Source organism: Lygodium microphyllum, chromosome 19 (assembly GCF_053477565.2).
Source record: "Lygodium microphyllum isolate KBCC chromosome 19, Lygodium_microphyllum_v1.1.10, whole genome shotgun sequence".
Lineage (NCBI taxonomy): Eukaryota > Viridiplantae > Streptophyta > Polypodiopsida > Schizaeales > Lygodiaceae > Lygodium > Lygodium microphyllum.
In genome coordinates, this window is record NC_141153.1 from 93,443,190 (window position 1) to 93,469,350 (window position 26,161).

General features: G+C 43.3%; 1 protein-coding gene across 1 annotated transcript in view; it reads left to right on the forward strand.

Annotated features, from left to right (window-relative positions):
* The window catches only part of LOC148020159 (uncharacterized), a 38,009-nt gene extending 11,860 nt beyond the window's left edge, over positions 1–26,149 (forward strand). Inside the window, exon 5 of the mRNA XM_087700913.1 lies at positions 25,720–26,149. Coding sequence (XP_087557039.1) covers positions 25,720–25,830 — 111 coding nt within the window. The 3' untranslated portion in view covers positions 25,831–26,149. The remainder of the gene's footprint in view (positions 1–25,719) is intronic.
* Positions 26,150–26,161: the final 12 nt, after the last annotated feature.

Here is a 26,161-nt window from a genome sequence, read left to right on the forward strand (position 1 = left end):
TGCACCATCCATAAGCCTCATCAAAGACAACATCCCAACTCACTACAATCTTAGGTTTCTTGGAGTCATAAAGTTTGTATTGTTTGATCACTTGATTATAACCAATGAAGATTGCTTCTTTGACTTGGCATCAAGCTTTTCCTTTTGTTTCTTATCTATATGGACATAGGCATCGCATCCAAAGATACAAAAATGGGAGATAAAAGGCAAGTCTGGTTTGGTGCTATGTCTTTCAAAGCTATCAATTGAGACTTGTTGACGATATGAACTATGATAGAGATTGTCTCCTCCCAAAGGGTGTGAGGATGACTCTTGAAGACTCTAAAGTGGAAACTACAAGCTAAGAGCCAAAGAATGGCTCATATGGAGTCCTTTGAGGGACAACCGCAATGAGGCATTGGTTGAGGATGTACAGTAAAGTCTTAACAGCCCAACGACGCTTAAGGAACTCGGTTGTGAAGAGTATATAGTGTGCCATATTCATGATGGTCCGGTTGCTATGCTCCATGACTCCATTCTGAGAGGGGGAGTTGGTAGAGGTAAGCTAGCGAGAGATGCTATGCTCTTGTAGAAACTCAAAAAACTTGTGGAAGTTAAACTCATCACCACTATCACTCATGTATCCTACACGACTACATCGTCCAACATAGTGAGATTTGGGCCCTATCAATGGCAAAAACTGATGTGACCATGAGCCTGAATCTTGATTGAGGAGTTGTTTTCAACGCCAGCTATCTTTCATGTAGGGTCTTGGGAGATGAAAATGTCCAAGATGTAGCTTATATGATGAGTAGCTCCATTGTCCACAATCCAAGGGGTAGCTGAAGTACTTGGTTGTGATGAGTGGGCCTTTACTGTAACCTTGTCAAGAGGCAACTCGTAGATATGGACAAGACTTGCATCTTCAAATGTCTTTAAGGAGAAGATGTAGGCCAGTCAGAATGCCCTCTAGTTTTGAGAATGATATTGACTATGATGGTTAACCAATGGCAACGTGGGTTTTGTCTCGCCACTATCCTTGTTGTTGGGGGTTGTTACCACCCTGAATCCCTTGATGGGCGTTGCTTGATTGAGGGACGGGGGTCTGACTCTTAGGTTTTGGTGTTGTGCCTCTTGCTATTGATTAATATTTCTCATCAAAGTGGATAGTCTTTTGACATTGTTGATAATACCTATTTTTCTTGGGTATATTCTGCCACCCAAGTTTTAGAGAGGACTAAGAGTTCCATGGGGTCTCACTAGCTTGGCTTTGGTTTTAATTTTAATTTACGTTTTGATTTTGGTTGCTCTTCCCTTACTGCCCCCTTTTGAGAAGCAGCAACAAGAGCCCCCTTTGTAGAGATCATACTATGAAACTAATCGAATAGTTGAGTGTAACTCAATAGTTAACACTCAAATTTATAGAATGTGGGTATAGTGGACTGTGAGATCACCTACTGCACAAAATGGAAGTATTTCCGTGGCAACTTGTTAAGGAACAATGTGACTTGATTATTGGAGGACTTAGGAGCCCCTGTGGTAGAGAACTTGGTGAAAGTTGCTCGTGGTTAGCCAACTTAACTTTCAAGTCATCTTGGTCAGTGATTTCAAAGTTTTGGAGCTCATGGTTAGATCTATCCAATGGGTCTTATCCCAAGCCGCATAGCGGTTAGTCAAGGGTGCCCAACGCTCTAACGCTAAATCAAAATGCTGAAGTTGAGAATGAAATTTAGGCAATAAGCATTGCATCAACTTAACAATAGTGGGGCCATTCCTAGCCTTCCATGAGCAGATAACCTCGCATGGAACAAGTGCGAGATTGGGTTGGGTTTTCAATCCTTACACAATATCCCATAGATTTTGTGAGTCAAGGACATATCTCATTAGATTAGACCAGATAGGGTAGTTAGACCCGTTAAAATGAGTCTTGTTAGTGAAGGTGTGCTTGGTTGATGAGGAGAAAGAACCATGAGGTGTTGGATAGGTGGGGTAAGAAGGATAGTGTGGATAAGGAGGTGGTGGAGGAGGATAAAAAGGAGAAGGAAGAGGAGGTGGGTGAAAAGAAATAGGTTGTGAATGTCCAAAGGGTGCTGATTGATGCGAAGCCTTTGGAACATGAATGTTTCTATAAGGTGCCAGTGGAGGTGTAGACACCAGGACACATGAACCTTGTCCAAATGTCAGCTGAGGCAGAACAAAATGACCACAAGGCCCATTGGGTAGTGCCATGGAGGCAAATTGTGGTACCAACTGATCTACACTTGATAATGGTTGGGAGGGAATCCCAGGCCGTATGATAAGATTGAAAGTGTGTGAAAGGGTTGTGAAGATATGCTAGGGTTTGCATTGAGGAAGCATAGCATGTACGACCAAGACTGAAACACAAAGACTCAGACAGAGACAAGCAAAACTCAAACCCTAAATGCAAAACGCAAAACTCAAAACTCAAATACAGAGAGAAGAAACTCTGAAGTGAATGAATGTTGTAAATGAATGTAAGAGTGTACAGAATGCTCAAGGGTAGAGCAATGCAGTATTGGAGAGTGATGCTCACCGGAGACGGATCCCAAGTGCAGTAACCACCGGTCGGAGTGTTAGAGTGTGGGAAACACCAAATGTTGATCATCAGAGTATCAGGAAACTGAAGTGATAATAGGAGAGGTGTTTGCTGATGTAGGCGGCTTGTTGGATAGCAAAGACGCGGGTACTACAGCAGTGGCATGGTGGGAGAGATGGCAACAACCTATGGCATGGCACTAGATGCTAAAAACGTAGGCTGATCAGGTGCTATGATGATGCAGCAGATGGAGATCTCCAAATAGTAGGGCGATGACTAAAAATAGGTTGCTAGTGATGGATTGTAATTGGTATGGCTGGACAACAACTAGTAGGTGGCTAATGGCGAAAATATGCACTGTAAAGAAAACCAAAATGGAACATTCAAAGGAGAGAGGAGATGATGGTGACAGTTGCCAACTGATGGAGATAACAACCAGCAATGGCAACAGCTGCAATCACGCGAGGAAGGCTGAAATCAAGCACGAGATGGTAGCAAGTGGCTGGTGGAAGCTCTTATTGGAAAATGACAGCAAGCTATGGAGGAGAGAAAATAGAGAGAACGAGAGTGTGTTGAAGCAAAAGAGTAGAATGTACTTGCTAAACTGAAAGAATGAGAATGAAAGGTACAAGATAGATCTAAGATAGACCTAGATCTAACTCAACTAGAGTTAACTAACTCTAAGAGTGGTGACACAACTTATAACTTAAGTTGTGCTCACACTAAGAACTTAAGTTGTGCTCACACTAAGAACTGAAAAAGAACTAAAGACTAAAACATCGGGTACTACCCATAGAATTAGCAAATTCTAACACCCCTCTACAGTGTCAATGTGGCAAAGTACAAGAATGATCAATCACCAAAGGGTAGCTAGTTTAAGAACTTGCAAAAAGCCTCAAACTTCTCACGAGGTAGTGCCTTGGTGAAAATGTCTGCAACATTTTCCTCTGTAGGAACATATATCAAGCTGATCTCTCTTGCATAGTATCTCTCTTTGACATAATGGTAATGCACCTCCATATGTTTCATGCGAGCATGAAACACAGGATTTCATGCAATAGCACTCTGAGGGTTTTGGTGGACCACCGAAACTCTCTCGAATCATGCATCAAATTTGTGTTTTTCATTAAGTGTGTTTTGGGGCTATTTGAAAATACTAATCAACTGTAAAGGGTGGTTTAGCTCAACACACCGTTTGAGGCCTAAAATCGAGCCTAAAAGGGAAGGTTGGCAATGTTCACCCCAAGGCGTCTCATCTCAAAGTAGCCAGGGTAGTGAACCAAGGGTGTATGCCAATTGCCCTGTGGCCTACCAAGACTATAGAGGTGATGGTTACCTTACCAAGGGAGTCTATGTTAACCCTCAAACGAACGAAGGTGGAAAATCCGGAAAAGCTAAAGCAGAAGACAAAGACAAAGGCCAAGGCAAAGAGAAACGGAAGACAAAGACGCACAAGGAGAAGAGTCCTAAATAAGGGAGAAAGGCACACAAGGAAAAGCGCAAGTCAAAACTTTTGTAAAAGAGCGCAAGCGCATCGTGGTTTAATTCAAGGAGCGCCAGGCTCTCACCCGTGCAATTTGTAAATATAGACGGGCGGTGGAAAGGAGGCTAGTAAGATAGAAGGACAATGGAAAAAAGGGCCTAGGCTACGGCTGGCCATGTAAAAAAAGGGGATGACCGCCCAAAAGAGATTTAGGGTTTTGTATATAAAGTTGAAAAGTGAATGAGAAGCTCATTCTTGTGTGTGGCCAAAAGTAGCTCTCCTCTTCTTCTTCTTCTTCTTCTTGTTTTTGCTTGCTTGAGCTTGTGCTTGAGAGAGGGAGTGTGAGAGTGTGAGGGAGTGAGTGTGTGAGGGTGAGGGACCGTGGGGTGGAGAAGCTCTCCATCTTCTCCTCTCTTCTTCTCTTTTCTTCTCTTCTCTTATCTTGCTCGCGGCGATGGAGCTTGGAGCTTGGAGCGGGAGGATCGAGCTTGCTTGAAGCTTGCACTTGGATCGTGGAGCTACCGGAGTGTGCGGGAGAGGAGGCAACTCGATCGGCATGAAGGCACTACACTCATAGGATCGACGGCGTGTTGGCTAGGTGAGAGATAGCCATTATAAGCGGTCCGTGGGTCTTGGCGGTTGAGCGTGAGCTCCCACTACATTTTGGTTCCGTTGCCGGGACCAACGGATTCAAGCTTGAGCACTTGCGCGCCTCATATCAAGCATCGAAGTAAGGGATTCATCCTCGAAACAGAGCTTGAGATAGGTAGGAAGTTTGGGTGTTTTTGATCTTTAAAACAAGTAAGTATTTTGGGATATTTTGTTTGTTTGATGATTGGGAAACATAGAGAAATTATTTCAGTTTTTTGCTTTCAATTCTTGTTGCATTTAGCGTAGGTTAGGATTAGGAAATCGCACCGGAGAAGGGTAGGGTTTACTGTTGCAAAACAGGGAAAAACAGGGCAAAAATCGTGCAAAAAATGGTAAAAAGCTCGCTTGTGATGCCTAAGATCGGCAAGTGAGTGATTGGGGGTATCAACACCATACCCGTGAAGGGGTATAAGAGCCGAGAGGCCAAGGGAGAGCTCATTTGTGACCATTTCAGTGAGAGAGAGAGAGAGAGAGAGAGAGAGAGAGAGAGAGAGAGAGAGAGAGAGAGAGAGAGAGCCAGAGCATGATTCGATCCGATCTCACCATCGACGAGCCTACCGCTCTATTCAGGTATATGAATCCCTTCCCCTATTCCCCTAGATAGGATCTCGAGGTTTATGCTTGCTATGATTGATTAAATCGCAAGAATTGAGCAAAATCGACCTCTCGCTGTCGTCGTCGTGCTGCGTTCGGCCCGTCCGAGCGGTTGCTTCTGGGCCGAGTCCCAAAATCGGCCCTCGGCCCTCTTTCGTTCGGTCCACTCGGCCCGAAACCCTAATTGGCCCTCGGCCCAGACCTACTCGGCCCGTCCGAGTGACCTCGTCCGAATTGACCATTCGGCCCATTCGAGCCAACCTGTCCGAGCGACTTGGTCCGAGTTTGCGCCTCGGCCCGTCCGAGTCTACCCTGTCTGAGTCACGAATTTTGCCCTCGGCCCATGTACCTCGGCCCGTTCGAGTGGCCCACTCGGACCCTGCAATTCGGACCAGCTGGGCCGAGTGTAAATTTTTATCAAATTCTCAAAAATTTGATCTGACAACTCAGCAGCGCAGACTGTCGAAAGCCCTTCTGACTCTCAGAACTTGATTCTGGCACACAGAATAGACGAAATCGTAGGGAGCAGCCGCTTAGCAGCTTGAAGTAGGCAGCAGCGAGACCCAGAGACCTAGACGCAAAGCGCTGAGCAGTTAAAACTTGATTGGCCAAAAACAAACGAGGCAACATATTAGAAAAACCCTGAACCCTGTCAAGGCGGCCAGGAAATTGACCAACAAGCCTATCAGGCCCGAAACAAAGCGAGAGTGCGTAAGACGCTTCGAGATTGTTTGCTGCACTCACCTTGAATTTCCGCACTCCAATGCACTTAAGGAAATTGAAAGCCTGATTGAGCACAAGTGCACAAGAAGCGACACGCACACTGAGTGACCATAAATTGAGGATTGTATTCAATAACTGAAGGAACTCACTCAGATAAACCACCTAGAGTCGGACCACCCTATCCGATCCGATTCTGATAATCGGACTCCTCAAAATCGGACATTTGAGAATCGGACAGAAAACTGTCAAAATCGGACAGGTATCTGGAACACAAATTTTGACGCATCTGAATCCCAAAATTGACCCCAAAGGCTACGTAGAGCTAAAGGCACATCACAGATCCATCACTGGGCTGAAACTTAGAGGAAGTAGTTCAAAATTTGGCTAAACGGTCCTCCAAATTACGCATGGTGTTTACCATAACGGCCCTTCAGGCCGGGGGGGGCTGCCCCCTCCCGAGACCCCCGCAGAGGGGGCTCTGCCCCCTCTGCCCCCTTTGCCCCCTCCAGACCTCCCCCAAGTAGGTTGGAGAGAAAACACGCGCCGTGACAGGTCCTCCAAATTAGACCCTAGTGTAGTAATGGCTCTACATGAACATGGATTCTCACGGACAAAAGAGCAACCAAAAGACCATACCCGAACCAAGAGAAACAAAGACCCTAGAGCCTCAATGGGCCAATCTAGCCAACAAGGGCAAAAAGGCCACACTGCAAAAACACATACGTGTTGCATTCGGACTGCATCTAGTCAAAGCGGAAAGCAACAACATCAAACTACAATAGCGAGAATGACTAGATATGACAGTCCTGACAATAAATGCTCCTTGAATAGCACTGCACTGGCAAGCCAAGATATCAGTGGAGAATCCACATCTGGTCGTGCAGTTGGGGACTCAAAGGCATTTGTCAGAAGGCTTAAATTTACAAGCCAAGACCCGGAAGATGAAGACATAGTACCACCTGCTTATCTTAGGGTCAAACTCACCGCGAAAAGAGAGCATACTATCGATGCTCTGATTGATGAAGGAGCATATTTTAATGTATTGACCTATGAGGCATGGACCCTACTAGGCCAACCAGAGCTGACACCGACTAATGCAACTCTTAGCCCTTATGGGAAACCTCCACAAGCACTCATAGGGAAGTGCAATATCCTTGCAACAATTGAAACTGAAAGCTTGCCTATCCTATTTCATGTTCCTCCAAATAGTGCTAAATATGGTAAGGAAACCCTCCTGGGAAGACCCTTCAAAAGGGCGACCAAATGTGAGGCTGACTATGTAGCACAGAGGATACACGTGACACTACCAGGTGTGAGGATAGTCACAACCTTTAGCAAGGGTGACCTCATCGAACCTCGAGGAAAAGGCAAGGAAGGTGCTGACGTAACAGTCAAGCCTACTAACGAGAGCAAGGACTTGTTGGAAGAGTTGATACAAGCACAGGTCGAACAACGAGAACCAGTGAGTGAGGCCATGCTTGAAACAAGAAGGTCAAGAGACAATGCCAAGGACGGGCTTTGGACTTACAAATATCGTAGAAGACCCCAAAAGAAGCCCAAGCCTTATAGAGGAAGGCATCGATGGAGGGTCAGCACAATACCACGATGGATATCCAAAGCGTTGCTACGTGCTCAAGGGTATTACGCAGGTGACCGATGGATTTGGGTACCAAAATCCCCTGCCAAACCATCTCTATCAGTTGAAGGAAAGATTGCATGAAAAGCAACGAAGCACAGGAGGAAATCTAAGAGAAACTCTAGGTCTTGAGGCAAGAAACTAGACATGAGTGTTCGAAAGAAAGAGCCTTAGCCTAGCATGCTTAATAAGCAGATGTTATATGTAGCCATTGAGCGTGCACAAAAGCCATTAGTGCCCAAAGAGCCTTTGATTTTCCAAGAGGATAACAGGCATCATAGGCACAACATTGCTCATGGCAAGGCTGATCGCTCAACAAAGCAAATGGCACAATCATCTAATAGCCTCGAGCAAATCATTCAGCTAGTGCCAAGTCCACCTAAGAGTCCTAGATCTCCTACATCCTCTTTTTCCAAACGGACACAGGAAGCACAACAACGGTCGTCAATGGCGGCTGCTCACTCCCAATCTCTATCTCCATCAAAGCTTCCAAATATCCAAGAGGGGGGACATGACACTAGCCGTAGCTGTCGGCCCAAGGATATGCCTGTGTAACCCAATGTGACCAGATCAACTCATGCTCGATCTACACAGATGAATGCTCAAAGGGCAATAAAAGACGCGACCACTTCCGATCGCCCTAGGGACCTGACACCGCAATCCACCAAGAGTAGCCAGCCCACTGGACTAGCCGCTACTACTTCCAATCAGGGATCACAGCAGTCACAGCCCTTGGCTGTGACAATGCCCCTTGTGGAACGTGTCCTTAGCAGTTTACCTGTGAAGGAGGTATCGTAACCAACTTCCTTGACAACTCCAGCACTTCCAAAGTGCCTAAAGCCTAGGTTGGAGGAGTTAAACGCATGGGAATTGGCTGAAGAGCTAGACTCTCCCAAAAGGGAGATAGTTGTACCCTCACAACTTGGCGAGGCTATTCAGCAGGCCACGGCTATGTCCCATGAGGACACACTAGAGAAAGGAAATGCTGAGGCCCAACCAAGCACATCAACGGTTGACCTAGTCCAGGGTCCTGAGTCGTTGAGAGATGCACCTTCATTGACCAAGAAAAAGAGGAGAAAACAGTGAAAACAATAACAGTTGCAGGTGGTTGTGGACCCCAAGAACATTGAGACGAAGAGCGCTGGAGAGCTGATGAATAAAGCATCGAGTCCATCCACCAATGAACCCATTGATGCCTCTCCTAATAGCGGTGAAACCTCAGACACATCCGTGTGCTCTGGAAAATCAAAGCAGTTGTTACCATCAATGGCTGCTTGCAACACTCAATCCACCGACAATAGAACTTGCATTGACCAATCAAGAGTGGATATAACGTTGTCACAACAGGGTGACAAACCTATACCGGTCACATCCAAGGAGAACCATGACGCAATAACGAAGCCTCAGGAGAAACATGGAAACCCCAAGAGCATAAAAAATCCTAGCATTGGCCAAGCTTGCACGTCTAGGCCTGAGCCCCCAGCTACGCTAAAGCCCAGGAAAACTCCTAGAACCTTGCATGAGATAGCAACCGAGCAAGCCCTCGTTGAACATAGATGTGTCACAGAGTGCTTAACTGAGTTGGATGCTAAGCTCAAAGTGTTCGCACGTGTCTATGTCCTGGCAGACATGCGCGCATTCCCTAAAGAGCAGTTCGAAGAATACTTGCCATTTTCCTTATCTTGGGAAGAGCAAGAACATCTTGACGAGCACTATAACAGGCTCCTGTATGAACGCATGCGACTCATCTCTGGCGAGGAAGCCGACGAATTGCGCTTAACTGCCACATTCAATGATGCGCTCTGCCAACCAAATCTCTTAGAGATAGAGCAACTAAAGCGACTATCAGAGGGCCGAAGTCAATTTGAACAGCGCTGGTGTGAAAATCGCGTTGCAATGGCCGAACTAGGAGCCCAGATCATGATAGTCTCAGAGGAGCGATTGGCCAAATGGCGGTCTCAAAGAGACCCAACCTATGTGGCACCAACTTCCCTTCGAGTGCTGACTGCCATTCGGGGTACGGACTTAGCTGAACCTAGCCAAGAAAACTCTCTGTTTGATAAGGTTCTCACTGAGGAGGAGTTACATGTTGCCAGTAGACTCGGACAAGGTTCCATGCTACTCGATGTTGCAAAATATCTATCGGTATTGAGTAAGCTGCCACGAGTACTGGATGCGTGTGCCACACTCCAGTACAATCCAGAGTTCTAAAATTGGCTTTTATCCTCATAAAGTGATATGGATTCATGGAAATGTATGTAAATAAACAATGACTTTTGTGACCCTGTATAGACACTATCAACACACATAAGCAATAATAGTCAAGCGCAGGGAGAAGAGTTGGGGTCAACAGGCTAAGCTCATCAAGTCCTCCTCTCACCACATATTTAGAAGTTGTGTGACCATTTCCACCTCCGGGCGGAGGGCATGCACCCCTCATTATCACCATAGGAAGCCCTGACCAACATCTTTGATGATGTAGACAGGGTGCAGTCCCTTTCTATACACCTTTTTCCCTTTCCGGTCTATCCTTCCGAGGATGAGCCCTGCAGAAGTTTGGCTTACAGGATTGCAAGCCAGTTTGTACTCCCATGGAACCTGGACTGAAACTGTCATTACATGATGACAGTGATTTGTTTGATATACATACATATGCTCCTGCAGTTGGATGTCTTATCTATCTATGCAATACTAGGTCGGACATACAGTTTGCAGTTTCAGCTTTGAGCAGGTATATGCATCAGCCACGTATGTCACATTGGCAAGCTGTCAAGCGTGTTTTTCGCTACTTGCAGGGTACTCGTTCTCTTGGGTTGCTTTATGCCAAGGGGGGACCACTGCAGTTACATGCTTACAGTGATTCTGATTTGGCTGGTGATTATGATACACGTCACTCCACTAGCGGCAATTGTTTCTTTCTTGGCTCTTCTTGCATTTCTTGGCTTAGCAAGAAACAATCCACTGTTGCCACATCGTCATGTGAAGCTGAATACAAGGCAGCTTTCACTACCACAGTTGAATGCGTATGGCTTAGACGCTTGCTAGCTGATTTGGATGTATCTGTTATACTGAGCCTACTCCTTTGTTCACTGACAGTCAGAGTGCCATTGCAGTGGCACGGAACCCAGTGTTTCATGCTCGCACGAAACACATTGAGATTCACTATCACTTTGTCAGAGAGAGGCTACATGCAGGTGATATCAGCCTTGTCTATTGTCCTACCACCAGTAATGTGGCAGACATCTTCACCAAAGCTCTTCCTCGTGACAAATTTGAAGCATTTCGAGATGCTTTAAATTTGATATCCTTTGGTGGCGGATGATCCTTGTACTCTTGATCACTCTTCACTCCAGGGGGGTTTGTTGGGTATTTGACTCACGCCTTACTTACGCCTACGCTCATATGGGAGTGTCGGTGATCAGTAGGACACTGGGGCACTTTTTACTCTCGGTAGGAGAGGTTTTTTCCCCCAGACTTATTGTCTTATTGTCGTATGTACTTATGTGCTTATGTTACACACATTTGGGCACTTAGTGTGTGTCGGGTGTGAACACCCCCTACAACCCTAAGGTTTAAGGGTTGTACTTTGTACTTTCAGGTTACACTCATTCAGTCTATTCTCTTGGGTGTCATGCTTCAACTCTGTCTCTCACTCTCACACTGTCTACTGAATCCCAGCTGTACTTCGATCCTCTGACCTCATAGCATAGTAATTAGTGTGGTGGAGACATAACCAAATTCTGGATGAAGACTCTTCAGCAGCAGTAGAACTCCAATGTATACATCATCATCCATTTTTAAATTAATCTCTGCAAGTTGAGTTAGCAGACTTTCCATATAATTAAGATGGGTTGCAAGGGATGTATTAGCCTTCATATCCACCCGAAAAATTCAATCAATAATCCATATTTTGAAGATTTAGAATGGGCACCAAATAGTGCGTCCAGTTGTTCCCAAGTGGCATGAGATGTATCACATGTGTCTACATGGTAGATATAACTATCATCAAGCTCAAGCTTGATGATGACTTGGGCTTTGTCATTATTCTTTTGCCATATTGCTATAAGAGCAGCATGTCTAGGTTTCTTTTCTTAGCCGCTCTTCATCAGGATCAACTTGATCCTTGTCTGCCAAGTGTGGAAGCCCGTTTCTTTGAAGTGGCATGATGGTGAATCTTTTCCCATACTGGAGGGTAGGAGCAGCAACAAATCAGCTTCAATAATTGATGTAAATCCAACAAGAGAGTTGGAAAAGAAAAAATTGTGCCAAAAGACACAATAGCTATTAGTGTTTAAACAATACTATTTAGTATTAAGAGATACTATCTTGAAGCTTAATGTCGGATGTTGATGCTTGATCTTCTTGAACCTTCTTCTTGCTGAGTTTGAGGGTTGCACTTGTTAGAACTTTAGTGGTATAGTGGATTAGAGTTGTAGTGGGTTGTTTGAGTCAAGGGAGTGAGAAAATGAAGTAATTTTTGAGCTTGAGATCAAAATGGCTATGGTTGTCTTGTCAAATAGGGACCAATGACTAGTAAATCAGCTCTCACAAGCTCCACAAGTCGAATTTGCTCAAACGCTTTGAGATGGAGGACTCTTACTAATGGGTCTAAGCCCCTTTAAAAGGGTTTGTACTTATTTTGCCCGAGTTGAGAGATCTAAGTCTTTGAAGTGGTCGCTGTCAAAATTGTGCCCAGATTTGGGCAAATGCGATGCTGGGCATGATGCGCATCAATCTTCTCGATTTTTGGGCCAAGTTGTACTTTGACCTAAAAAACAACTCTCGGAAAGAAAGCTCGAAGAGATATGGCTGTTTCAACAAAGAGCTAAACCAAGCTCACCATGGCTCTGATACCATGTTGAGAAACACGGATCCTTGAGCAAGGTAGCTATGGAGGACGGAAGCCAATGACAAGAAGCATGATGAGTGAGACTAGACACATCGACTGTTACTCAAATGAATTAGGATCCAAGATAGATTAGCTCAGACTCATAAACACAATCTTGAGTAGAGAGACAAGACTTTCATGAAAGTACAAAGTACAATAGCATTTATTTTTTTAAGTCAATGTCAAGTACATGCTTTTATAGTTGTAGGATGAGGTTGTCTTAGGAATGTGATTGTATAAATCTCAACAATAGAGACAAGCAAAACTCAAATCCTAAATGCAAAATGTAAAAATTCAAAACTCAAACGTAGAGAGAAGAAACTCTAAACTGAATGAATATTGTAAATGAATGTACGAGTGTACAAAATACCCAAGGGCAGAGCAATGTAGTGTCAGAGAGTGATGTCCATTGGAGATAGATCCAAGTGCAGTATCCACTAGAGTGGCAAAGTGCAGGAAATACCAAATACTGATCACCAGAGTGTTAGGGAATTGAGGCGACAACAGGAGAGGTGTTTGCTGATGTAGACGGCCTGCTGGATAGCAAAAATGCAGGTACTATAGTAGTCACATGGTGGGAGAGATGACAGTAGCTTGTTGCATGACACGAGATGCTGAAAACGCAGGCTGATCAGGTGCTATGATGATGCATCAGATGGAGACTCCAAATAGTAGGAAAATGGCTGGAAATAGGCCGCCTAGGGCTTGATAGTGATGGGCTGTAGTCAGTGATGGTTGGATAGCAGATGGTAGGTGGTTGATAGCTGAAATCTGCACGGTAGGGTAAGAAACCTGCACAAAAGGATGAGGCTGAATGGTGGGCAGTCTGTTTGTTTATAGATGTTGAAGGGTACCCGAAAAAATTAGGGTTTTGGGGGACTACTAAAACTCTCTCAAACCGTGTATCAAAATTGTGTTTTTCATTAATTAAGTGTGTTTTGGGGCTGTTTAAAAATGCTACTCAGTTGTAAAGCATGTTTTAGCTCAACAAGGGTGGACGAGCCTCCATCATATATATACCACTCCTAAAGGTTGCGCCTAAGGGTGAAGGATTCCTCGGTGTGATGTGTGAAGACATGTGAGATATACTTAATGGATATGTAATGGAAGGTGCAACAGAAGAAGTGGGAGGGATGGATTGGAGATTAAATGGATTTATGGTTGTAGTAGTGGGAAATGTTTGTTTCTTTTATCCATTGAATGCATTGAATTGAAATGAAGAAAGGGATGATTTACCTACTTCAATATGACCTTGAGATGAAGAAGCTAAAGATAAAAAAGGGGAAAACTTATAAGTGGAGAAATTAACATTTTGCACTCTTCACCTTTCGTTGAGTTCAAAAACAAAAGTCTAACTTCTTCAGGACTAATTAACCAATATCTTGTTTGCATGGTGCCTTCTTCATGGGAGTCACCAAAATCTTGTGGAAAAGAGGAGGTGGGGTCAAAGATTGAGAAGTATGAAACTATGTACCTAGCATAGGAGTAAATGAGTGTAGAGATGTGAATAACATAGACAAAAGAGGTAGAGAAGTGAGTGGTATAGGTGTAGATGAGAGTTAGTGAAATGAATGGTTTGTACTCCATGCCCGTTTCCACGACAGAATGGCCAGTCCCTTGTGGAGCATTCATTCTTCTTGCAAAAACATTAGACCAATGCATCAAAACTAAAGGAAAAAACTGACATTTATCTTCAAGTTGTTGGTAGTTTGATGTCTCTTTGGCCATGTCGGAACCTTGTGGAGTGAGTTGTGTGAAACTAGCCTTCCTCCTCGGATAGGGTGGTATTAATTTGATTTAATATTACAATAATTATAAAATTCACATACACTAAAAATGCAAATGTCACAACTTAATCTTGGACATTGGAGAGCTTGTTACCCCCAAAACTTGGCGCTCCTTGTGGTATTTCTTTAACTTGTATTGCGAATGGATGGAGTATAATTGAAGATTCTTCAACCTCTTCCACTAATCCAAGTGCCTCAATGGATCGTGTGGCCCTATGGGATCGGCTTAATTCTAGAGCTCGATCTTTCCTCTTTATGAGCTTATAGAATTATGTCCTAGTGCAAGTGCTCAAGTTGCGGAAAGCAACTGAAGTGTGGATAAAGCTTGCTTTTTGTACCATTAGAAGGCATTTGCCCACCGGATTACTCTCGAGAAGAAATTACGGATGGTCACTGTTGATGATTCTCCTTCCATGAAGAATCATATATCAATAGGCTGAAGAATATAAGGGATGAGCTTGCATCCCTTGGTAGGATAATCTCTTTAGAGGATATGGCTATAATTCTTTTGACTCAATTGCCATCTCTATGGTTTGATGTCGTCTACACTAGTCGTCTTACATCGAGGACCTGTGAGAAGCTTTTATGGGAAGAGCTTGCGCCGATTGTTTTGGAGTATGACGAGTATGCCATAGAGGTAGCTAGTGGATCCACCTTCACCAAAGCTTTTGTTGCAAGTTTGAGAGGAGGGAAGAAGAAGACAGGGAAGTCAAAGGCTAAACAATAGGAGAGTTCTTTAGGCTTTGACTCCAACTCAGAGAAGCCTAAATGCCCATATTGTGGGAAGGGGATACATCCAGAGGAGAAATGTTGGAAGAAGTACCCTCACCTTTGTCTAGGAGTGAAGGATGGAGCTAAAATCTCCAAGCCTTCTACCTCTACTCCAAGGTTTACCCATGAGTCAATGTTCCTTCATATTGTTGAGTTGGAGGAGCCTTCTTCAGTGGTTTCCTTGTCTTTTGAGAGGCCTTGGCTAGTGGACCTTCTAATCATATGACTCCATGAGTTGATCTGTTTGAGAATCTATGCTCTTTTGAGGGTTCCGTCATTGTTGGTGACATTGGAGCCTATTAGTGGTATTGGCACTTTGCCTTCGTTTCCTAACCATATGTCGAGCTCCCTTTCGTAGGCTTTTTATGTTTTGAACTTGGGCTTTCCAGTTCTCTCAGTTTATGGCCTTACTAGGCTTGGTACCCAAGTTATTGCAATAGGTTGGCAGGAGAGCGAGCTTTACCAGCTTCATTCCCCTTCTCATATGCAGGGTCCTCTGAGGTAGTCTATTGCTACACCCATCTTTGCTTGTGTACCCTTTATTCCACAGGTTCCTTCCAATCCCCCACCTCCGATGGTTCCCTAGTACCCCCCATCCCTTTCAGAGGGGGATGATCTCAATGATGCGGCGTGGATTTCTTGGCCCCTAGTATTTCAGAGGGGGTTTCCTAGGATTGTGAGGAGCTGCTTTATCAGTAGTCTTTACCGACAGACTTCATCGACATTGGCATTCCTTTTGCTACTTAGGATCCATTTTTTCCTTGGCCTTCAGCCACATCCAAGATTTGAGAGGGGGTGTTAGCAGTCATGATTGTCATGCCTTGTCATCTCCTACCTATGAGTCTCAGTCTGAGTCCAGGCGAGGACTTTAAGAGCTTTGACATGTTTGTCACTTGTTTTGATGGAGGAGGTAGCTCATTTTAGAGAAGTCATTTAATTGCCTTTCACTGCATTTTATCCTCCAGTCAAGATTTTGTGTGCATTTTTCGGGTAGTTAAATGGGACCAGCATTAAATGCTCGTTGGCCATATTTTAGGCCCCAGATGCAAGTCGGCTAGTTTTTTAGGGGTTTGACTATATATATAGCCCTAGTTGGTTGGTCCTTGGCATTCTTCAATCTTCCCTTTGGTAGGTGCACACTCCAACTCCGTCTTCTTCCTCCGTCTCTGGTGCTACCGTCATTATCAGCTTGATTTGGTGCCCTCACTGATGTTGTGGGCTGAGTGCAGGGGCTGATCAGTCCTCCTTCTGTATTTAGCATTTATTTCTTGTCTTGTGCAGATTTCTTTCTTCTTTTCTTGCAATTTCTCTCTATTCCTTTGTCTCTGTGTTCATGTTTCTTCTTCTGTTGCACACTTCCACAAAAAGTTATAATATGTTATGCTTGACAAGTACTAGATGATGGTACCGAGTGCCAAAACTTGGCCTAGAACATTTAATTAGCCGTTAGTTAATGCTAGTGGTGATACTAGGGAATTTGCATTAATTAATTAAGTAATGCCAGTTTCGGGCTAATGAGTGCTCAGATCACTTGGTTGATAAATTGGCATAGCGAATTCAATTGTTGGTTGTTGGTAATATTTTTTTTTTGGGCACAGGAATAATTAATAAATTAATTTCAGAATTTAAATTCTGAAAATTAATTAGTGGGCTGGATAATGCTGAAAACTCAGTTTAGAAGGCTACCACTTTTGAAAAAACTTGCCTATGCAAGTTTGGGAAAGCTGAATTGGGGACCAACCTCCCCTAGTTACGATATATGCAATTGCCTTCACGAAAATGGTCTCTAATGCCTGAAAAATGACCCCAAAGCAAGCAGTAACCAACCTCTCTTCCCAATAGCTCCAAAATGCAAAAACGAGATTTTCTTCTCCCTTCAGCTCCAATTCAACTTTCCCAAGCTTGTATGGGCAAGTTTTGCCAGAAATGGCAGCCTTCTAAATTGATTTTCCAGCATTAATTAGCCCATTAAATTCATTTTCAAAATTTAAATTCTGAAAGTTAATTTAATAATAATTTTGGCTAGGCCAATTTATCACCCAAGTGACCTTGAGTACTCATTAGCTCAGAAATGGCATTAATTAATTAATTAACACCAATTTCCTAGTGTCATTGTTGAAACTAACTAATGGTTAATTAAATGTTTAAGGCCAAGTTCTGACACTCGGTAACATCTAGTACGTGTCTGGCATAATTTATTACAACTTGCGTCTTTGGCACCAACTGATATCTCGGGGTTGTGTGTGCCACATTGTGAAATAATTACCTTGCACCTCATATGTGCAAGTCATATTTGCACATTTGATTAACTTTTAATCAAAGGCTAAGCAAAGCAATGAAACTTCACATCCTCATGATATTGTGAGATCCACTCCTACTCGTTTCTCGATGGATTTGGCTCGGGAGAATGAAGCAATGATGTAGTGTTTGAAGTCATATTGTCCTCCTGTTGTTCTTCCTTTTACGGAGAGCTTTCATATCCGAAGCCTAGGTTTCTTTAGAGAATATCAAGCTCAAATACCATGTGAAGAAATGCCCTAACGCAAGAAACACAAATACAATCATATGTCAAAGCACAAATTGATAACAGTAGGGTTAGGGTAACTTAGAGACAATGAACACAATAAATAATCTGGAATGAATAAATTTGAATAATACAATGCTAATGTAGCAAACACACCATGCTATGAATGAATAGTGAACCTTGAACTCTTGTGTCTCATGGACCGTGGCAAAGATAATGAGGTGGAGAGTGTGTCATACTTTGATGGACCCCAAAATGCAGCAAGACAGCCCGTGAAGACATCTGGTAGTAGCAAATGTAGTAGTGTGGATGCCAGATTTGCGTCAGATAGGCAAAGGAGAGAGAAATCTGCAAACACAGCTAGCAAAGTGTAGGTGACAGGCAGGTAGACACCAAGAAGATCAAAACGAAGATTGATGATGATGGCGATAGTTTAGAAGGTCAAACACAGCTCCTTGAGTGAAAACACAGCTTGTGTGTGATGTCGCCAGCAGTTGGGGTAGGTGATGATGCAGCAAATGCAGCCTGAACAGGCCGTTGCTGAAAATGCAGCCTCCTGGGTGTGGGTGTTAGCTTTGGCTGCTGCAGCAGAGGCTAGGAAGTGTGTGGAGAAGGCTGGAAACAAACGCTAGAATGTGGTAGATAGTAACGGGTAGCTTCGGCTGCAGCAAAGGGTAGGAAATGTACGGGGAAGGCTGGAAACAGACACTAGAATGTGGTAGATAGTGATGGGTAGCTTTGGCTGTGATATCCTCTGTGAACAGGGTGTGGGCAGCAAAGCCCTGGCACCTGCAAATTGCAAAAATGATATTGGAATGCATGGGAGGGTAGGCTGTCTATTTATAGAAAGTTTGGGGCCTCCCAAATTAGGGTTTACATGTGGGACACTGAAACTCTCTAAAACCACGTCAGTTTAAAAGAAATGGTTAAAATTCATTTATTAACTTGAGTTTTGGGCCTGGTTAATGAAAGCTAATGATAATTTAGCTCAACAAAGGCACCTGATTAGGTTGATGATGCAGGAATGCATAGGCTGTGGAGAGAGGGTGCTGAACCTACAAAACTGAATGTACTGCAAGTGTGAGGGAGGGATGCTTTAAACGGGGGGCTGCTTTAAATAGGGACAGCAGCCCCAAACAGGCCTCCTGCCCTAAACAGGCCAACAGCTACCTAAACAGGCCGGCTGCCTCAAAAAATGGGCAACTGCATACTGGGCAGCTGCAATTAATGCAGCCGCCTGCACCAAACCTGATCACCGGCCCCATATGTGTGAATGCAGGCCTGGTTAGCACGACAAACTGAAACACACTGAGTTGGATGAGTGACAGGCAGCATGAACACACACAAAACTAACTAAAATTGAAATGCGCACTAATGCAAGGGCTGGAAACAGTCAGAACTCCTCTGTCTCTATTAGACTTCGATGGAGCTCACAACTAGCAAATGATTAACATGAAATAAGACAGGAGGCTAACAGGGACCCGCTAATCATGTGGCCATTGGACCTCCCCCTCAGCAGCCCTTGTTATGACAGCTGAGGGATTATTTGACTGGTCAGCCGCCCCTTCCATAGATTTTACTCTTGAGGCACTTCATGTCTCTCTTGAGGATTGATAGGATATGTCCCTGACTTCTACTTTTGAGTTGCTATCTCTTTCTAGTGTGCAGCTAGATGCAGCCAAGTCTACTTTTCCACAAGATCCTCCAGCCCAAAGAATTGTGGAGTGTAGTGTCTCTTGGTCCAGATACCTGGTATTGATCAAGTTGATACCCCTCTTCTCATCAGTGTATCTTTGGGTTCTAGTAGGGGAAACTTTTGGCCTTACATAAAAGCACCTAAAGCATCTTCATTGAAGTTGAGGTATGTGTTTTCCATGGCCTCATATTGTACTTATGCTTATTGCTCTTGTTTCAGTTATTAGGAACTAATTGGACCTATTGATTTTGATTGGGGTGGAGACTTGGATAGTTTGACACTTGTGAATTTTTCTCTTTGAGCTTTATATTCTTGGACAAGCATGGAGGCTTCCCCTGCCAAGGCTTAGTCATAGCCTTTCTTGGGGTAACCATGGAGATACTTTATCTTGCAAGTTTTTCAGCTGCGACACATGTTCACTCTTCATCATTATCAATTCTTCTTCTTCCCCTTAGGCAATGATAGAATGGAGTGAGAGGTGATGTTTAATTCTTCTTTCATCTTTTGGTAGCGAGTGGGGGAGACCTCTCTTTTGCAAGTCATGATGGCTTTTTGTACTAAAGTATGTGTGTCTCACACAGATGAATGAACCATTGGTTCTCTCTCTCTCTCTCTCACACACACACACACACACACACACACACACACACACACACACATATGACTAGTCATAGCCTATTTGGTTCTCTCTTTTTTCTTTTTCCTATAAAAGGTAATTGTATTACTTATGAAAAAAAGTACAAGATTACATGGTTACAAGATACATGATGGCTCTAGGCCATCATGCATAAAATCTGAGACATCACAATCAAGGTACAAAGGAGGTAAGAGTGACTAGAGGGGGCTAGAAGAAACTGCAGTGTGCCAAGTAAGCAAATCTTGTCTAGGGCGAAAATCTATTAACTTAATCAAGTCGAGTTGCCACTAAAGAAGTCCTTTCAAGTAGACTATATGACTTTGCATGTCCAATGAAGCATCAAAGATGAATGCATTCCTCATGGTCCATGAATGCCAACAACCCTAGAAGCCTAAGAAAGAAAAGAGCACTTTCATATTAGCTTGCACAGGGTCCACAAACTTTGGATGTCCAAAGACCTAGTTCTTTGGAAGCATTGATAGCCCAACCACTTGGAACCAAATGGCCAATAGTAGTGACCAAACCTTCCTAGCCACTGAGCAAGTAAGGAACTGATGGTTGGGGGTTTCTATGGACCTCTGACCAAAGAAGTAGCAACCATTGGAAATCCTTTCCTTGGAGAGTGCAGAGGCAAGAGAAAGCGCACCAATCAACATTCACCAAGTGAAGACCTTGGATCGGAAAGGCAATTTGTTAAGCCAATTTGTCATTACCACAAATTTCCACCACGGCTAGCCTTTTTGGAGACCCCACATAGTATTCCCTTTCTAGACAAGTCAACCCTTGTCGCAAATAAGAAAATGATATATCTATCTCGTTGAAGCACGACCCAAAAGTAGCTGACCATTAATCATCTACTCCCACCAAGGGGCATCTTAAGCCAAAGAGGGAAGAGGTTGCATGGCCCGTAAAGAGGTGGAGATGGCATTCCACAAAGTGCGATAGCCTCGGGAACACGAAAGTAGGGTTGGACTGATTTGAAGGACATAATAATTTGAGCAATATGTCAGTTCATGGTTGAGTCTGTGCATGTGTTCAGTGAGTTAGGACACTGGTATATTTCCTAGATTATTTAGGCATTTTATTTTGCTTGACTTGATGTGTGTTGGCATTTATTACAACCAATCGGCCAACATTTAATGTTGGTCGACTTGTCATTTTCATGACACATTTTCTACCTATATTAGTCAGTTTGCCTCCTCCTCCACAGTCATTCATCTTTCATCACAACAGACTTGGTGGAGAGAGGAGCCGGTGCTAGTGCCTTCACAGCCAATGACTCACATTGGTTCTGTATTGTCTCATATCTTGGTATATGGATTCTATTTTCCGAGCATTCTTCCCGAGTTCTCTTCTTTTGCAGTGTTCTTCTTTTCTGTCTATCTTGTGTTCATCAATCTATTTAAGGATACGTATACGCTTCCATTTACTACATCCACTTCTGACATGGTAGCAGACTATAGGATCTACACTCCTATTGATATTTTTCTACTGATTTCAGGTTTGATACCCCTCTATGTTTAGATGACCTGTTGTTGCCTCCTATTTAGCATATCTACTGCTTTCTATTGCCTGCGTTTTGTGCCTAGGAGCTTGCATTTTGAGCGTGTGACAATTTCTCTAATTGCCATTGTCAGTTTGCTACCTTTATTGCTCCATAATCCATTAGGACGCATTTTGGTTTTCTGAACCTAACTATGGCTGGGTGATTGTTTCTATAGGCCACTTTTTTGTTTCTGGTAGTTTTTGGCTGAGTTTTTATCCTTTTGCAATAGTCGCCCCTCTTTTCTGATTAGATTTTTGTTTACACTGCGTGTGAACTCTCATTTTGTGGTGTCTTTGCTATTGGTTTGGCAATCTTCTCTCTCTGTCCATCCTCTATCCTCTATCTTCTCTTACTACTATCCTCTCCAGATCGCTCCTTTGTGTACTTCTACTAATGATAAGTTACATGGCCTTGACTATCTAACTTGGAGTGCTGTTATGAAAGCCTGGTTGGTGTACAAGTAGTTATGGTACATTGTTTGTAGAGCTGCTTCACATCTTGAGCGTCCTTTTCTAGTTCCAGAAGTTTTTGATGAGGATAATCATGAGGAAGTTGTGCTTACATGGAATATGGATGATGCATATGCCTATTTTGCTATTTTTCGATGTATTTCTAAAGGAGTTCTTCTGGCAGTTACCTCCTGCAGAGGACATCTCCCAAAGTATGGTCGAAACTTCAAATGTTGTATGAGGCACCTTCCACCATGTGTGTAGTGACACTTTATGAACAACTCCAACATATGAAGTTTGAGCCTAAGGACACTATTCAGTCATTTTTGCTCCATGTTACATAGGTACAGGACTAGCTTCAACACATGCTATGTGCTCTTCCAAGGCACATCTTGTGGGGACAGTACTCTACAAACTCTCCCCGGAGTTTGATGGAGTGACTAATGCTTTGAGGGTGCAGACATTTTCGACACCTTTGAGCTTTGCTCATATGCCCTCGCTGCTTGAGCATGAGGCATCTTTGCGTCTACAAGGCAGGCTTCTGTCTCACTATTTAGGTTCTGGTGAGGCTCTTGTAGCTTCTGAAAGGGGTGATAGGAAGAAGTTGAAGGACCAGTGTTATCATTGTAGTAAGAAGGGACACTTGCGGAAGGACCGTAAAGAGTTAGCGGCTTTGAGGAAGGAGCAGAAAAAGTAGGATCCGGACTCTTGTACTGCGTCATCCTCTTCCTCAAACTCTGATTCAGATCCTCTGGTGCTGGCGAAGACCAAGGTGTGGAAAGGATCCTCGTCTTTTGATTGAGGGAAGGGATTGGTAGCTCCTCCATTTGCTTCTTTTTGGTACAGGTGATGTGGTCATCCCTCACGACTCTTTGGTGCCAGAGAGGGAGTGTGAAAGAGTGGTGAGATAGGGTAGATAAACCTCATCTATACAGGTATACTGATGCACAGGTTCTAGTGAGGGATGTCCCTGACACATTGACCAAAGTTTGGCAGGTTCAAATCTTGGAGTAGGGATTGACACATGAAAGTTTATGATGGGCTGGCCTTTGACAGAGAGTGGTCTAAGCTCACATGAGGGGACACTTTGGTGGTCTTGGCCAAAGGTAGGGAATCCATGGTTATTTATATTTGGAGGTATTTTTGATAGGATGGTCTTGTATGCTATTACGAGACATTTTTGAGAGACATTGAGAGCTGCTAGTATTTTTCTCTATTTTTAGGAGTTGGTACAATCGATATCGACATCCGGTTCTCTCAGATGCCCCTTGGTGGTGGCTTGTGCATCCACTGTCTTGGTATCCATGGTTCTACTTTGGTGGTTCTTGTTGTATGTACTATGATGGGACATTATCATTGTATATTGTATTGTATCAGATCACCCATGATCTGAGAAAGGGTGTTGGTAGATATGTCGGTTCATGGTTGAGTTTGTGCATGCGATTCAATGGGCTAGGGCACTAGTTCATTTCCTAGATTATTTAGGCATTTTATTTTGTGTGATTTGATGTGTATTGGCATTTAAGGAAACTAGTCGGCCAGGATTTAATGTTGGCTGACCTATCATTTTCATGACACTTTTTCTACCTATATTAGTTACTTTGCCACCTCCTCCCCAGTCATTCATCTGTCATCACTTCTAGCAGACTTGGTGGAGAGAGGAGTCGGTGCCAATGCTTTCATAGCCAATGACTCACATTGGTTCTGTATTGTCTCGTGTTTTGGTATATGGATTTCATTTCCTGAGCATTCTTTTGAGTTCTTTTATTTTGTAGTGTTCTTCTTTTCTCTTAGTCTTGTATTCAACAATCTATTTCAGTATATGTATATGCTTCCATTTGCTGCATCCACTTCTGACACATAACAATCCCATTGATGGGTAGAAGAGTATCAACAACAATGATGAGACCCAAGCATGCCATTCTATTCAACATCGGCCTTTGTTCCTCTTGGCTTTGCCAGGAGAGAAGCTTCGTAACCGCTAGCTTTTCTCTTAGGGAGTTTGTTGCCTCTCGATCCGGAGGCGGGTGCCAAGAATATTTAACAAGGACTGATCTCCAAGAGTGGACCAAATGATTCAAGCATACAAGACTTAAGATGGATAGGCTGTTCAGCATTAACCACATGCCGCCATGAGACAAAAATCTTGATGTTCCCATGATTAATACCCCGAGTCTCAAAGGAAAACTTGGCAATCAAAAACCAAGGTTGCCTACCCTCGCATAAGGCCTGGAATAGTGACCAATAGAGAGCAATCATATGTCTCTTGAAATCTAGAACAGCCCACTTGAAGTCTAGAACAGCTCCATTGTCCATTCTTTTGGGAGTGCAAACATGGTGCCAAAAGATCCAGGAGATGCCCATCCATGATGAAGCTTTTTTCCAAAGCAAAAACCAGATGGCCAAGGGAGCAAGGGAAGGTAATATGAAACCACTGGTATCATGATTGTTTGCACTATTTTTAATCTTACATGGAAATGAAAGGCTAAGCTCGTGATTTCCAATACACAAACTTATCCATAATACCGGGCCGATTTAGATACATTAATGTGTAGTCTATTTGGTTCTCTCTCTCTTTTTTTTTCGTAAAAGGTAATGGTTCTCTCTCTCTCTCTCTCTCTCTCTCTCTCTCTCATGTATGTGTATTGACTATTCTTAGAGCTTTCCCTCTCATTTTCTCTCCTTGTCTCTCTCTTTCTTGTGACTAGTCGTAGCCTATTTGAATCAAGTGCTGGTTCTCTCTCTCTCTCTCTCTCTCTCTCTCTCTCTCTCTCTCTCTCTCTCTCATATACGTGCATTGAATATTCTTAAATCTCTCTCCCCTTTTTTTTCCGTAATGAGTAATTGTATTAATTACATGAGAAATACAAGGGTCATGGCAGAGGAGGAGAAGAAAGTGCCGTATGCCAAGCAACTAAATTCTCCCTAGGGAGAAGGCCAGCATGCTGAATAAGATCCCTCTCTCTCTCTCTCTCTCTCTCTCTCTCTCTCTCTCTTACAGCCATAATTTTGTTCTCAATCCCTACCCAAATAATTTATTGCGTTAGGCAGGCCCTGATAACACAATCCAGTGGATGGACCTGATAATTCACTTAAGTTTTATTTCATCATATTCCCAGCTAAGTCATGCACTGTATAGATGGGGCCAGAGTCCATGCTATAGCCCTTGCTTTTCTGTCTTCATCATTTTGAAGCACTTTGCATTACTACTTCTGCATAGGTTATCAACTTCTCTTGCAAAGAACACTTAACTCACACCTTTGCCATATACAAATCAATCTGATGCAATGACCTTCAGATATGTCCATGGTCACCTTTAAAATAGTTCCACATGTTAATTCAAAATGTCTAGTTGATTCTTCTTGCAACGGCACCGATATCTCTCTTGATGTATTAAGAACTTGATGCAGGAGGGCAGGAAAGGTTTATAAATCAACAAGATTCTCAACCAGGTGTATTTTGTTTAGTGTCTTTGGGCCTGTTGTTTCATGAATCCATTACAACATATACACGAAATTGAGGTTATAAGTATTAAAGAAGCTCTTCATCCAGAATGATTGTTTGTTCAAGCCCGTCAATTATGGTTTCTTTTAGATCTGTCTTCCAAGCAACTAGCAAGTCATTGTGCTTGAGTTCAGTTTTACACCGGTTTTGCACAATTTTACAAGTTGAAACTGTTACCAAAGCAAAGATGGGTGATAACTCCTATCCTTACTTATACAAGCAATATAATGGTTAATGTGATTCATGCTTCTCTGTACGTAGTTTTGAAATGTAGAATCTGGCTGTGTGTCTCAGTTGTCAACCCTGAAGAAGGAATTATCCGAGAAGCAGAAAGAACTGGAAGCGGAGATGGATCGCATACGAGCTGCAACTCCTTGTACATGGAATCGCAGGCACTATTTGTAACTATGCTGGCAATTTTATTCACAGAAGCTGGCTTGTACTCTGGAATTTTGCTTACTTTGAAAACCATCGTACACATTATAACTGTGGTGCTTACAAGAGCATTCTTTACTCATCTTCACGACAATGAAGTCTGGGAGGAAAAGGAAGTTCTTTTGGAATACCTCCAATATAATCTGTCCCTGAGTTGCCCAAGAGATGTATACCCACTAAGGACTGGGCAAAATACACTATCCAAGGTACAGACACCTTAGTGGACTTAGTTGTCTGTGGTGCTGGACATAAACTTAAAGAGATGAGTATCAAGGAAGACAGGCATGTCATAAGCCTTGTG